At 51.6% G+C, this 14,623-nt stretch overlaps 1 protein-coding gene across 1 annotated transcript in view; it reads left to right on the top strand.

Annotated features, from left to right (window-relative positions):
• The first annotated feature begins 579 nt into the window (after positions 1–579).
• The window catches only part of C1QL1 (complement C1q like 1), a 34,650-nt gene continuing 20,606 nt past the window's right edge, over positions 580–14,623 (top strand). Inside the window, exon 1 of the mRNA XM_056863327.1 lies at positions 580–1,182. Within this exon, the coding sequence (XP_056719305.1) occupies positions 601–1,182 (582 nt within the window). The 5' untranslated portion in view covers positions 580–600. The remainder of the gene's footprint in view (positions 1,183–14,623) is intronic.

Raw genomic sequence — 14,623 nt, 5'->3', positions numbered from 1 at the left:
CCCTGCAAGCCGGCGTGTCTTCAGGTCCCGGGGGCCGGAGCCTGCCCCGCGAGTGCGTCGGAGCGGGTGCAGAGGGCTGCCTTCGGGACCCCCGAGCCGCCGCAAGCCTGAGCAAGGAGCCAGGCTTCCCGAGCGGGCGGAGCGGCGTGTGGGTGCCGGGCGGCCCCTCTGTTCGCAGCATCGCCAGCCCCCCACGGGGGCCGGGCGGCGCGAGGGGGCTCCTTCCGTGCGCCGACGCCCTGCCCGAGCAGCAGGCGCGCAGTTGGCCAAGGGCGGCTCCGACGGGCGGGCGGGCGTCCCGGCTCCCTGCGCGCCCAGGGGATCCCGGCGCCGGCTTGCTGGGGGTGTCGCCCCGCCTCCGGACCCCTCCCCGCCAGACGGCCTCCCTCTTTCCCCCGACGGGGCGGGAGGAGGGCCGGGCGAGGCGGCGGTAGAGCGGCCAGAGGCGCACCGGCGGCGGCGGCGGCGGCGGCGGCTCTCCCGGCGGCTCCCGTCCCCCCCGCCGCCACGATCGCGGGCTCGGGGCCGGCGCGCGCCCCGCCGGCGCGGCGGCTGGGGCGGGGCAAGCAGTGGCTGGCGGCGGCGGGCGTCGGGGTGGTGATGCTGCTGCTGCTGGTGGTGCTGATCCCGGTGCTGGTGGGCTCGGCGGGGCCCGAGGGGCGCTACGAGCTGCTGGGCGCCTGCCGCATGGTGTGCCAGCCCTACGCCGCCGCCGACGCCGCGCCCGCGCCCCCCACCAGCGCCGGCAGGCGGGACAGCGGCGGACCCCCGACGACGCCGCCGCCCTCGCCGCCGCCGCCGCGCCGGGGCCCGCCGGGCAAGGCGGGCAAGGCGGGGCCGCCGGGGCCGCCGGGGCCGGCCGGTCCGCCGGGCGAGCGCGGGGCGTCGGGGCTCCCCGGGCCCCCCGGGCCGGGCGGGCCGGCGCTGGGCGTCGGGGCGGTGAGCGCCGCCACCTACAGCACGGTGCCGCGCGTGGCCTTCTACGCCGGCCTCAAGAACCCGCACGAGGGCTACGAGGTGCTCAAGTTCGACGACGTGGTGACCAACCTGGGCAACGGCTACGAGGCGGCCAGCGGCAGGTTCACCTGCACCATCCCCGGCACCTACTTCTTCACCTACCACGTCCTCATGCGCGGCGGCGACGGCACCTCCATGTGGGCCGACCTCTGCAAGAACGGCCAGGTACCGGCACCCCCCCCCCCCGAGCCCTGCACGGCGCCGCGGCCGGCTGGCCGGGGCGGGGGGGGGGCGGCCGAGCCAGGGAAGGGGGGCTGCCGAAGGCTGCGCCGGGGAGGCGGCGGGGGCACGGCCAGGGCTGGGACGCAGGTCGTGGGGCGCCCGGCAGAGGCTGCACGGACCTTCCTTCCTTCCTTCCTTCCTTCCTTCCTTCCTTCCTTCCTTTCTTTCTCTTTCCACCAGACGGTCCTTCCTTCCTTCTTTCCTTTTCCTTCCTTCCTTCCTTCCTTCCTTCCTTCCTTCCTTCCTTTCTTTCTTTCTTTCTTTCTTTCTTTCTTTCTTTCTTCCTTCCTTCCTTCCTTCCTTCCTTCCTTCCTTCCTTCCTTCCTTTCCTTTCTTTCTTTCTTTCTTTCTTTCTTTCTTTCTTTCTTTCTTTCTTTCTCTTTCCACCAGACGGTCCTTCCTTCCTTCCTTTCTTCCTTCCTTCCTTCCTTTTCTTCCTTCCTTCCTTTCTTTCTTTCTTTCTTTCTTTCTTTCTTTCTTTCTTTCTTCCTTCCTTCCTTCCTTCCTTCCTTCCTTCCTTCCTTCCTTCCTTCCTTCCTTCCTTCCTTCCTTTCTTTCTCTTTCCACCAGACAGTCCTTCCTTCCTTCCTTCTTTCCTTTTTCTTCCTTCCTTCCTTCCTTCCTTCCTTCCTTCCTTCCTTCCTTCCTTCCTTCCTTCCTTCCTTCCTTCTTTCTTTCTTTCTTCCTTCCTTCCTTCCTTCCTTCCTTCCTTTCTTTCTTTCTTTCTTTCTTTCTTTCTTTCTTTCTTTCTTTCTTTCTTTCTTTCTTTCTTTCTTTCTCTTTCCACCAGACGGTCCTTCCTTCCTTCCTTCCTTCCTTCCTTCCTTCCTTCCTTCCTTCCTTCCTTCCTTCCTTCCTTTTCCTTTCTTTCTTCCTTCCTTCCTTCCTTTTCCTTTCTTTCTTTCTTTCTTTCTTTCTTTCTTTCTTTCTTTCTTTCTTTCTTCCTTCCTTCCTTCCTTCCTTCCTTCCTTCCTTCCTTCCTTCCTTCCTTCCTTCCTTCCTCTTCTCATTGTTTTCTTTTCACCAGACCATCCTTCCTTTCCTTTCCTTTCCTTTCCTCCCAACTTTTTGGATAATAGAAAGAAACTCTATTCTCCCTGTACAAGTTCCCTACCCCCGTGGTCTGTGTGGTGTGTTTTCTGTCGATCTTGGAGACACTCAAGAACGAAAGCATGGGGAGGGGGGCATAGTCACCACATATTCGATGTAGTCCCAGCTGCCCTCTACTCCCCTCTCCTGTATTGGGGGAGCTCTAAACACACCCGCTTGAGAAGACCCTCTTGAGTACGTTTAACAATCTGTGGAGGTGCCCAAGCAGAGATCTTTCTTCAAAAAAATGTGCAACCTTCCCAGAGGTTGTAAAAGGGTCAAAAAGAAAGATCCCCCCCCCATTTCTATCCTCTTTATCAGGAACAAGAATTGGATTATATAGGTCTCATTTTATAACATCCCCAGCTATGGGGATCCCAGAACTACACAGGCAGGTATATGCAAACCCCCCCCCCCTCTCAAAAGAGCAGTGTTCAGCTCATGTCCTAGGGAACCTGTTTTCCTCTCTCTCCACCTCTGGGGGAAAGAGCCCTCCAAGTTCCCCCCAGGCCCTGAGTCTCCCTCCAACTTCTGGGGCTGGGTGGAGAGACGCTCTGCTTCCAGCCTGGCTCTGTAGCCTCTTTCACTTAGAGAAATCAATTTATAGTGACTCTTTCCCTACCACACTTGTGCGGGGCATTCTTCTGCAACCTCCCCCCCCCCCCCCGCATTCTTCTTCCTCACCTACAGGACTCTTGAATCCAAAAGAGGAAAATAAGGCCTGAGATGCCAGTGAGGGGAGGCGTCTACAAGATATTTCAAATCTTTGGAAGATGTTTATAGATCTTTTGGCACTTTGTAGATTATTTTGAAGCAGGATTATGTTGGGCCAGGACAGTCTTTTTTTAAAAAAAGAACATAAATAATTGTAGGTAATTTAAAAACTAAAAAGGGGTGGTGGGAGAGGGGAATCGCTGGTCCCAGTTGGGAGCTGCCTCTCCGCCTCCACTGCCTTTTCCTCCTCCAGCAGCCCCCACCATCTTTTTCTGAATCAAACTGTCCCTTTGTGACAAGACCACTTAATCCTGCCAGAGGGGGACCAGCAAAGGAGTCTTGATGCTTTCTAATTGAATTTCATAATTAAGCCCAGCCTCCGCAGGACCACTTTTCAAGTTGTATCCACTCACAGATCCATCTCTGTCTCCTTTTGTCCATGCGCACCCCCTCGGTGGTCACTTGGCTGTGCTTAGCACCTGGATGCTCCCACAAACATAAGCTGGCACTTTTGTGCTCTGAATTAATGCTGAAGAAATCGCCCGGCCCCTGCGTCTGCCCCCCACACTGCTCAGAAACCCCGCTTCAGTCAGAGGTGTGCATAGAAAGGGTGAGGAAAGCTTCCTTTTACCCACCCTGTGAGTGTGATGGGGTGTTTGTGCATTAAAGGATGACTCATCTGTATAGCATGATCTTAAGTGTAAAGCAAAGTACACATCTACATGTGTGAGCCCCTGTGCCTTTCTGGGCCTTCAAGTTTCCACAGAAACAGCTGGGAACAATTTCTTCTGGCCAGATACTTCAAGTGTTATCATCCACAAATAGAAAAGTATATTATTTCCATTTTCTGGATGGGGGGGGGAGTCTTTTCAGAGTTTTAAGAGCACAAAACATTCAAGAAAGGGGGGGGATCTTTCCTTGAAGGTCATGCTTCCTTTTGCCTCTCGCTGTGTGGCATTTGATGCTCAGTCTCCCAAATGGTTTCCCCCTTAAAAATGTGCAAAAGTGACCAGAAGTCTGATGGATTTCACCATTAAGTGTAGCTTCAATATACATAATCAAAAGTCACATAGATGGGGAAGGGAACAGAAGAAAGAGAAACAGGTCCCATCCAGTCTGCTATTCAGGTAGGGTTGCCAGCTCTGGGATGGGAAATACCTGGAGATTTTGGGGATGTAACTTGAGGGAGGGCAGGGTTTGGGGAGGGGAGGGACTTCAATGCCATAGAGTCCAGTTGCCAAAGCTGCCATTTTCTCCAGGGAAACTGATCTCAATCACCTGGAGATCAGTTGTAATAGCAGGAGATCTCCAGCCACCACCTGGAGGTTGGCAACCCTGTACTCAGGAGCCCATTTGCAATATAATACTCAGCTTCTCACTTTGTGAAGGAACAAGAGTGCCTCTGAACATGTGAAAAATGCCCTTCTCCTGCCTCTGAGCAATCATAACCCATTTGAACACACTGGATCTATGCAGTAGGACTGAAAAAGTGGCTTCGGAGCAATTCTGGCCCCTCTCTTTTTACATTCAGCTGCTGTCTTCACCTGCTGGACCTGTCCATGCAGTGGGAGCTCATGGAGAGAGCCAGCATGGTATAGTGGTTAGACTGGGACCTGGGAGGCCCATGTTCGAATCCCCAATCTGCCACGGAAGCTTGCTGGGTGCCCAAGTTGGGCAAGTCACACTCTCTCAGTCTAACCTACCTCACACATGAACACACATGAAGCTGCCTTATACTGAACCAGTATTGCCTACTCAGACCGGTAGCTGCTCTCCAGGGTCTCAGGCTGGGGTCTTTCACATCACCTACCTGCCTAGTCCCTTTAACTGGAGATGCCGGGAATTGAACCTGGGACCTTCTGCATGCCAAGCAGATGCTCTGCCACTGAGCCACAGCCCCTCCCCTACCTCACAGGGTTATTCTGAGGATAAAATGGAGGAGGGGAGAACGATGGCAACTGCTCTGGGTCCCCCTTGGGGGGAAAAGTGAAATGAGGTACATCAGTAAAGTGCTGCCTAGCTGGTACAAATATGAGTGGGGCAGCCGTGCTGGTAGAGTCTCAAATCAGTGGTGCAGCCCCTGGAAGCCCTGGACTGGTTTCTCCGTTGATCACTCTTGAGGTTTTTGCCATGCACTGAGCTTAGGGTTGCCAACCTCCAGGTACTGGGCACAGGACATATTCAATATATCCCTGCATGGAACATGTGAACTATCCTTGATATTTAAATGCAGTCATGTACTATTGAAGCTGGAATTAGATGGATACTGTTGGGGACTGAGGAAGAATTTTACTGAAGAATCTTGAAACAGCCGTATCCCCCTTTCATCTGAACTATGAACTATACCAGCGTGACATTTATTTGGACTTTTGAGATGAACTAGTATACATAGGATTTTTGGTATAGACTGTTTATCACTTTGTGACACGTTGATATTTGGTGTGTGTGTGTGTTAAGTGCCATCGTTTCCGACTCATGGCGACCCTGTGAATGAAAGTCCTCCAAAATGTCCTATCTTTGGCAGCCTTGCTCAGATCTTGCAAATTGAAGGCTGTGGCTTCCTTTATTGAGTCAATCCATCTCTTGTTGGGTCTTCCTCTTTTCCTGCTGCCCTCAATTTTTCCTAGCATGACTGTCTTTTCCAGTGACTCTTGTCGTCTCATGACGTGACCAAAATACAATAGCCTCAGTTTAGTCATTTTAGCTTCTAGGGTCAGTTCAGGCTTGATTTGATCTATAACCCACTGATTTGTTTTTTTGGCAGTCCACGGTATTCGTAACACCACATTTCAAAGGAATCTATTTTCTTCCTATCTGTAAGCACTTGCCCCGCGACAATCCCATAAACAACATCCACAGACAAATAGTCCAAAAGAGAGTTGATTTATTGGAAAATCTACAGGTTAACAGCAGCTGATATTCAAGATGGCACTAATGAGAATTACAAGCGAGGTGCAGGACCTATATCAAAGAGCAGAGAACGTGTGAGGATGCCATGGTAGCCCCCCTCCCACTGAGGCAAGCTTCCCACGGAGTCCAGAGTCAAAACACATAGTTGGCAGTTGGTGCTGTCCTTGGCTGCACCTGGAGAAAGCACAACATCCTGTCAGACCATGCCTGGCATTCATAGCACACTGCACAGGCTGGGCCTGACATTCTGCCCCCCCCAAAGGGCCCCCTTTCATCTCCCAGGTGCTGGTTTGTGCAGGTAGGCTGCATGGAAATCACCGACCAGGCGAGGGGCGGACATTATCACGTGAGCGCACCCACTCATCATGAGCAGAACTAAAATGTTTCCAACGAACAAGATACTGGAGGGAACCATGATGGATACGCGAGTCTAAGATTTTAGCAACCTCAAAATGCTCTTTCCCCCCGCCCCACCAGTACAGGCACCTCAGGAGGTGGCTCGGGATGCCACTCCGGGGAGGGAACATGCAGCTTCAACAGACTGACATGAAACAAGGGATGGATTTGCCGTAGAGATTGGGGAGTGAAAGTTCCACAGTGACCGGGTTGGTGATGCGGGAAATGGGAAACGGACCCATATATTTAGCACTGAGTTTGCCGCACGGGCTGGTAAACCGTAGGTTCTTGGTGGACAGATAAACTGTATCCCCCACCCCGTAGTTTGTACCTGGTGGTCGGTGTTTGTTGGCTTGAGCCTTATTGCTCTTGGCTCGATCTAGATTTTTCACCAACCAAGGCCAGGTCGTTTGGATCGTGTGAACCCAAGCAGCCACATCTCCACCTCCCTCCTCCCCAGACTTGTTCACATGGCTAATGGGGCCAAATTCTTGACCATAAACGGCTTGAAAAGGGCTAAACCCAGTAGACTGATGTACAGCGTTATTGTAAGCATATTCAGCAAAGGGCAACAGTTCTACCCAATCATCCTGGTGGTAACATAACAGTGTAAGTAGCATTCCAAAACAACATTCACTCTTTCCGTTTGGCCGTCGGTTTGGGGATGGAAGGCGGTTGAAAGTCCTTGTTCCACCCTAACTAATTTTAGGAAAGTTTTCCGAAACTTAGCCACATAACTACTTCCGTGGTCGCTGACCACCTTGCGCGGAAATCCATGCAATCGGAAGATGTGTGACACGAAGAGGCGGGCCAGTTTCGGGGCGGAAGGGATGCCTGCGCAAGGTACAAGATGCACCTGTTTCGAAAATAGATCAGTGATTACCCACAGTATGGGTTTCCCTTCGCTAAGGGGCAGATCGGTCATAAAATCCATTGCGACCACCTCCCAGGGTTTAGTGGGGGTTTCCAAAGGCTGCAACAGTCCTGGTGGTTTACCCTGGGGTCTCTTGGCAGCAGCACACACTGGGCAACTGCGAATGAATGAATCCACATCAGTGCGCATGCCCACCCACCAGAATTGTCTTCTTAGCAAATGTAAAGTCTTAAGAAAACCAAAGTGTCCGGCGGTTTTGGCCCCATGAACCAGATGCAGAACTTCCTTTTGCAATACCTTAGGCACATATAACTTAGATTCTTTATACCAATAACCCCCGCGTTCAATCAGAGACGGTGGGAGGGTTTTTGCGGAGAGTTCGGCTTGGCAGCTGCAATGGAGTGATTCCCTGAAGGAATCAGTCCCTTCATGTCCGGCGTTGTGGGCACTGCTCTAGCGGGTTTTGCCGCAGGAGAAGGTGTCGGTGTCGGTGGAGGGGTTTGGGCGGCCGGTTCGCTAGCGTGGACGGGCTCCTGTACTTCGGGACTGGCACCCCGGGAGTGCGTGGGGGATGGAACCAGAGACGGTGAGGGAGGCGGCGAAGGGGCCGGGGTGGATGGGCCGACCGACGTGGTCGGACTTAGGGCTTCCCCCCTCTGTGAAGGCTGTGTTGGAAGCCAGGTCTGCGACCGGGTTTGCAGTGCCAAGGTGGGCAGTAAACCTCTCTGAACCAGAGTGAAGAGGGACTCCGTGGGGTGCTCAATTTTGGTGGGGTATTGAGGCAGTCTAGACAAAGCATCAGCTAGCAGGTTTTGTTTCCCTGGCACATATTTTAATACAAAGCGGAATTGAGCAAAGAAGTCCGCCCACCATACCTGTTTCACAGACAGTTTGCGTTCTCCTGTTAGCGCTTCCAGGTTTCTGTGATTGCTCCATACTTCAAAAGGGACCTTAGAACCCTCTAAAAAGTGTCTCCACACCGTAAGGGCATGCTTGACCGCAGCCGCCTCTTTTTCCCAGTTCTGCCAATTGAGCTGAGACTGCGTGAATTTCTTAAAGAAGTAAGTGCACGGATGCAGTTGCCGTCCCTCCCTCGCTGTAACAATGCAACCCCTATGGCTACATCTGAAGCGTCTACCTGGACTACAAACATTTGTTCAGGATCAGGGTGTTTCAAAACCGGTTCGGAGGTAAACAGTCATTTGAGACTGTCAAAAGCAGTCTGGCACTGGGGGGTCCAATTTACTTTAGCCGAAGGCATGGTGGCTTCGTTTCCCTTTCCTTTGGTATTAAGGAGGTCAGTGATAGGCAGCGCAATTTGAGCAAAGTTTGGGAGGAACCCCCTGTAGAAATTTGCGAACCTGAGAAATCTCTGAACTTGTTTGCGGGTTGTGGGCGGTTCCCAATTGGTTACGGCTTGTACCTTCTCTGGGTCCATTGTGAGTCCTTGGTGTGAAATTATGTAGCCCAGAAAAGTCAATTGTCTTTGGTGAAACTCACACTTGGACACCTTAGCATAGAGTTGATTGTCTCTAAGAAGTTGTAACACTTCCCTAACCAGGGCGACGTGTTCCTCCATGGTTTTAGAGTAAATAAGAATGTCATCTAAATAAACCACCACTCCTTTATACAACAAGTCATGTAGTATTTCCTTGATGAGTTGCATAAAGACCCCCGGAGCCCCTTTCAATCCGAAAGGCATCACCAAAAATTCAAACATACCAAAGCAACTGGAAAAGGCTGTCAGGGGCTCGTCCCCTTCCCCTTTCATGGAAGTCGGCAGGTGGGGGGGGGGGCTGGGGGGAGAGCACTGAGTCTCTGCTGGCCACGCAGCTCTCAAACGCACCCGTGGCTGCCAAGTGGTTGGCCACAAAGAGGGGTTGGCTGGTTGCTCTTCGTTCTGTCTCAACACTATGGATCACGGCGTTCTTCACATCTGTCTATCCAGGCCCATTTACTACACTGAAGGGCTTCTGTCTTTCCTCCTTAATGTCAAGGGAGACAAGAAGGGTCCTCCTTTCCTGCCACCTGCCAAATCTCTTCTTAAAAGCCAGGTCCAGGCCGGCCTGAAAGCTTTTTCCATTGGAATGCCCTCCCTTCTGTCTGGTGTTCCTACAACACCCTGCTATTGTGTTTCAGATTCATCTGCATTGTGAAAGCTGTGCAGAGCTTACTTTCAAGAATAACAGTGGGAGCTGAAGCTGGTCTCAAATCCCAGAGACCTTAAGTAGAAATGTGGCTACTTGTGGGGGGGGGGAGGCACTTGGCACATGCTCAAGTGACTCTTACTATTACAGCACATCTTGCAGGGTGGAGGTCTAGCTTTCAAATCAGATTTTGGGGCTGAACTTGATGAAGTGAAGACTGGGGCTGTCTTCCAGAGTATGTGGACAAAGCCTTATTTTGACTGAGTTTGCTCCCCCCCCACCCGCCATTGATAAAGTTTTAGTTTCCGTTCAAGACTTCCTTCATCACACAGACAGTAAAATTGGAGCTTGCGTTCTAGGACTGCAAAAGGGGGGGAAATGCACGTACACTTAACAACCACAAGTGGTATTTGCTCATTTTCTTACATGGAAATGCTTTGTACGTGCATATTGTAGCTGCTCTAAAGCTGTAAGGGAAGACCAGAGCAGGGTTGCCAACTTCCTTGAGGGGGGGGGGGAATCCCATCCTTTTATTAGAAGGTTGATGGGATGTTATTTATCTCCATGCCATGAAAAGCTTCATCTGCTTGTTTCCCAGCATTAAGCCTCTATTAAAGGGACAGGGCATTTTCCTCCAGGCCTGTTGGCAATGCCAGACCAGAGGTCAGCTAAAGCAGCAGTTTTCCTACTTTCTGTCTTCAGTAGATCTTTTCATGTAAAATATGCTGGGTGTCTGCTATGGAGCTCCTTTGCACTGCAGAGGATTCCGGGGATGGAGGAAGGGCGCGCACACATTCTGTTCCCCTGGCAATGCCTGCCAAGCTTCTTGGGTTTCACCAGCCTGCCTGTACCCCATGAACAGCAAGGGCATGCTTGAACTCCCTGAATTCTCCCCCTGATTTTAAATGGGAAGCTTGCCCGATATTTTGTGCTTCTCAATGAGAAACTCCCTTCTGGGAAACCCCAGCACTTCCCAAAACACAAATAAGGGCAGGAAATAGAGTTGCCAACTCCAGCTTAGTACATTCCTGGAGATTGGGGAGGGGTGCGGAACCTATAAAGTACAAGATTTGGGGAGGGGAGTGACCTCCGCATGGTAAAATGCCACAGAGTCCTCCCTCCAAAGCTGCCATTTCTCCAAGAGAAATGGTTTCTGTCATCTGGAGATCAGTTGTGATTCCAGGAGATCTCCAGGCTCTGCCTGGAAGCTGGCAACCCTAGCAGGAAGCCTAGTGGTTTCACATCAAATTGCTCCTTAAATGTTTTGAGATATTTGTACACCTTCGTGTGCCTGTTTGCCAGGCAGAGATAGTATCATAGGACCTATTTGTCAGTAAACACCTAAACCCGCTGAGTTGCGCGGGGCAGGCGGGCAGGGCCGGAGTTCTCATTCAGAAGCGCAGACTCTTGCACCCACAGCGTGCCAAGTCAAGTAGTGCTTTTGCAGGGAGATCTTCAGGCCTTGCAACGTCTGAAAAAACTTCTGCAGGAAACTAGAGTAACCCTTTTAAGGAAGCGCTGCAGGCAACTGAAGGGGGGATTGGGACCGGGAAATGCTTTCCCAGGCGGGAGGTGGCCTCAGCAGCTGCTGGGGATGTTCAAGTACAAGGGGGGCCAACACTCGGCAAGCCCTGCAAAACCGATCCCTGCTATATTCAATGTAGACATGTTGCTACCAGTAGTGCCTTTGGGCACCGCAGACTTCAGGAGGCGGGCGCGCCTCTCCCTGCCTTCACATAGCACACCCAGGAGTTCAGGTAAATTGCAGGACTTCTCGACTTCTCCCATGAGCCGTTGCAAAGCTCTGTTTGGAGGGAAAGGGAGTTGCTGCCGCAGCTTCATCCTGCATTCCCCCTTAAAGCCTGTCCAGCCTCTGGGCAGGCTTCGGGTGGGACACCTCTTCCCATTGTCAGCCCGCCCTGTGTCCTCCTAGGGTGGTCCTGCAATTTCAGCAAGCCTGGCCCCATCTGGCAGGTGCTGGGTTAGGCCCTTCAGCCAGGCACCTGCCAGGGGGACCCCACTGTTCTCTCAGCCTCTAGGGCAGGGGTGTCAAACATATGGCCCATGGGCTGGATCCAGCCCCTTGAGAGCTCTTATCCAGCCCACGAGCCAGCCGAGGCAGCCCCCGCTCTCAATCTGGACTGGCGAGGCCTGGCCCAGCCTGACCAAGTGACGCTTCTGTCATATCCGGCCCTTGTAACAATTGAGTTCGGCATCCCTGCTCTCGGGCCATGAAGCCAGCAGCCCCTCCCCGCCACAGTGGCTCTGCCTCTTCCACCTTTTTAAAGAGTCAATGCAGACCCTGAACTTCGATCAGAAGACTGGCATCCCTGCTTTCAGCATGGGGGGCTTCCTGCACAAGCTGAGTCTTCACCCCCAAATCACTTGTCGGGTCTCCCCCAGGAAAGCCAGGCAAGAACCCTTGATCCTACCTGGATCAGGTGAGAGTTGTACAGGTTTGCAATATGAATGCTGAGAAAATTATATACGAGGAAGGGACAACGACAACTGCAGTGTTGATTACGATCCCTTGATAAAGTAACCTTAATCTACTTTACAACAACCCTGCAAGGTAGACCATTATTATTATTATCATTCTGTTATTGCAAATGAAGTGGAGAGAACAGAGAATTACCCAAGGCTGCCGGAATGAGTACTTGGCAGATTCAGAATGGGAGGACTTCACAATTCACAGCTCAGTTCTCTCTTGGCTCCTTTATTTTTTTTTCCTCTTGCAATGCTAACAAGAGCCCAATTGATGTCAAAGGGGTTGGATTCAGTCTGCAAAACTGCATGCCTGAGTAAAGAATGGTTGACCTTCCTTAGCATTATGTGTGTGTGGGGGGGGTCGCCCTGTGCCCCCCCTTCTTTGATGTGCTTGGAAGAACCATTCATAAATCTCCCAGCCTGTCTTTGAATCGGCCCTCAGGCTTTGCCTTGGTAGAGGAGAAAGTGCTGCAGAGGGACAGAAATGGAGAGAGCTTGGTGCTTCGAGTCTGGGAGGGGTTCCAGGCATACAGGGGCAGCCAAGGAGCCAAAGCATTGCATCGGGTTGCCAACTGACCTGGAGAAAATACATCCTGCTCCTTTAATGTGTATACATTGGCAGGTGAAACTTTTCAGGGCACAAAGCCACCTGGCAAATAATATCCCGGTAAGCCAGAGTGGTGTAGTGGTTAGAAGGAGCAGACTCTAATCTGGAGAACCAGGTTCGATTCCCCACTCCTGCACATGAGCAGCAGACTCTAATATGGAGAACCGGGTTCGATTCCCCACTCCTCCACATGAAGCCTGCTGGGTGACCTTGGGCCAGTCACAGTTCTCTCAGAACTCTCTCAGCCCACGCAGAGGCCAGCAATGGCAAACCACCTCCGAATGTTCTCCTGCCTTGAATATCCCACGGGGTGGCTGTAAGTCAGCTGCTACTTGACAGCACTTTCCACACACAAAAGTGTCTATTAAAGGGATGGGGCAGGGTGTTGTTTTTTTCTCCAGGATATTGGCAACTGTCTATCACCATTTGGATGACCCATTACTCTGGCTGAGAGAGCGATGGCCACAGGTAATGATATTTCACGAGAAGGGAGTGGGAAAGAGGGGTGGGGAGAATGCCCTGTGTCAGTATCCAATGCAGGCACTGCTGAGGGTGCCTTTACCTTCTTCTCATCACAGCTGACTTTGGGAAGTACTGTAGAATTTTTTTTCAGAATTCCTGTTCTATCCTATGTGCAAAGGCAGTGATCTAAATGCTAAAGACAAACTTCTCTGTTCATGCCCACCGTACAGTCCCTCCAACCCGTCCCTTGAAATAAACAGCATGTGATTTAAAGCATAGATTGTCGACTTTTAATGGGGACACTCTTGTCGCCTCGAAAGTCACACCTGCCTTTTCTTCAGGTGTGAGAGCAAGAGAGCGAGGGAAGGAGACAGAGGGTTAGCTAAAGACGTATCTCTGAGAATCATTTTGTAGAGATGGAAAATCTCAAAGGCCAGCGGGCTCTGTGACTTTAAATATTTAATAACTTCCCAATCAGCAGATGTATTTTTCTCCTCCATGCCCTTTTCCCCTTGCCTGGTAGCATTTTGGAGGGCTCAGCTGTGTATCCCCATAAGAGAAAAGCAGAAGCCAGTGGTCTCTGGGGCAGGGGACCCTTCCAGAGGAAGGATGTTTTGTCTCCTGCTTTCCTGCTCTGGATTTCATGGGCCAGGATCCCCAATAACTCTGCGTTATGTGCATAGATATAGCATCCCTCCCCCAGTGCTTAGTGTTTAGAATGAAAAAGAGGAGCCTGTCAGGGTGAAAAGGTGTTGACCGCTAGCCAGGTATGTGCTGTTTCTTACTTATTTTCATCTTGGCAACAGAGTGGACAACTGACCAGGACACACACACACACAGCCCTGCATGCTTTTGTGCCTTCAACAGCTGCTTGAATCTGCAGGTCATGCTTCTCCCTGACCTGGTGGTCCACCTTGCTGCCTGCTAATGTCTACATTCAAGCAGCTGCTAAAGGCACAGCTACCAAGGCAGGTTTAAAAGTTGGCTACTGTACTTGGAACCCATATGGAGACAAGAAAGCTATTTGGAGCTCGGGTGGTCAGAACAGAGTCTTGAAAATGAGGAATATTTATTTATTTTATCCAATTTATACCCCGCCCTTTCCACCCTAAGATGGACTCAGTCAGCTTCCAACTAGATAGATAGATAGATAGATAGATAGATAGATAGATAGATAGATAGCCATCTAGATTCTACCTACTACTACAATAAAATTAAGGTAAAGGCGAGAGGCCTATCTGAGATTGTGAGTAGAGGGACAACATAAATAAAGCAAAATAAAGCAAAAGATGGGGAGAATGGAAGGGAGGACAATTTAGTGATGCTTGGAGCTACACAGTCCTTGAAACAACTGCACAATCTTCACAGCCAAGGCTGCCAACTGTCCAGGAAAAAGGATCTCCTGTCCGTCAGTGTGTGTCCTTTGCCATCAAGTCACACCTGACTTACGGCAACCCTGCAGGGTTGTCCCTTTAAATGAGGCTTAATGCTCAAGAATGGGCAACGGAAGCTTTTTGTAGTGGGAGGTAAATGACATCACCTGCAGTTTGCTGGAGATCAAATTGATATTGAAGGGGCAGCTAGAGAGGCCAGTTGAAAAGATGGCATCCCTATGCACAGTAGGGTTGTGAACAGACCTTGGGGGGAATCCAGTAGCTTTTATGGAGGCTCATTGCATGGAAATGGGCAGCTGAAGCT

This window comes from Euleptes europaea, chromosome 18 (genome assembly GCF_029931775.1).
Source record: "Euleptes europaea isolate rEulEur1 chromosome 18, rEulEur1.hap1, whole genome shotgun sequence".
Classification (NCBI taxonomy): domain Eukaryota; kingdom Metazoa; phylum Chordata; class Lepidosauria; order Squamata; family Sphaerodactylidae; genus Euleptes; species Euleptes europaea.
This window is presented reverse-complemented; position numbering and strand designations above follow the sequence as displayed.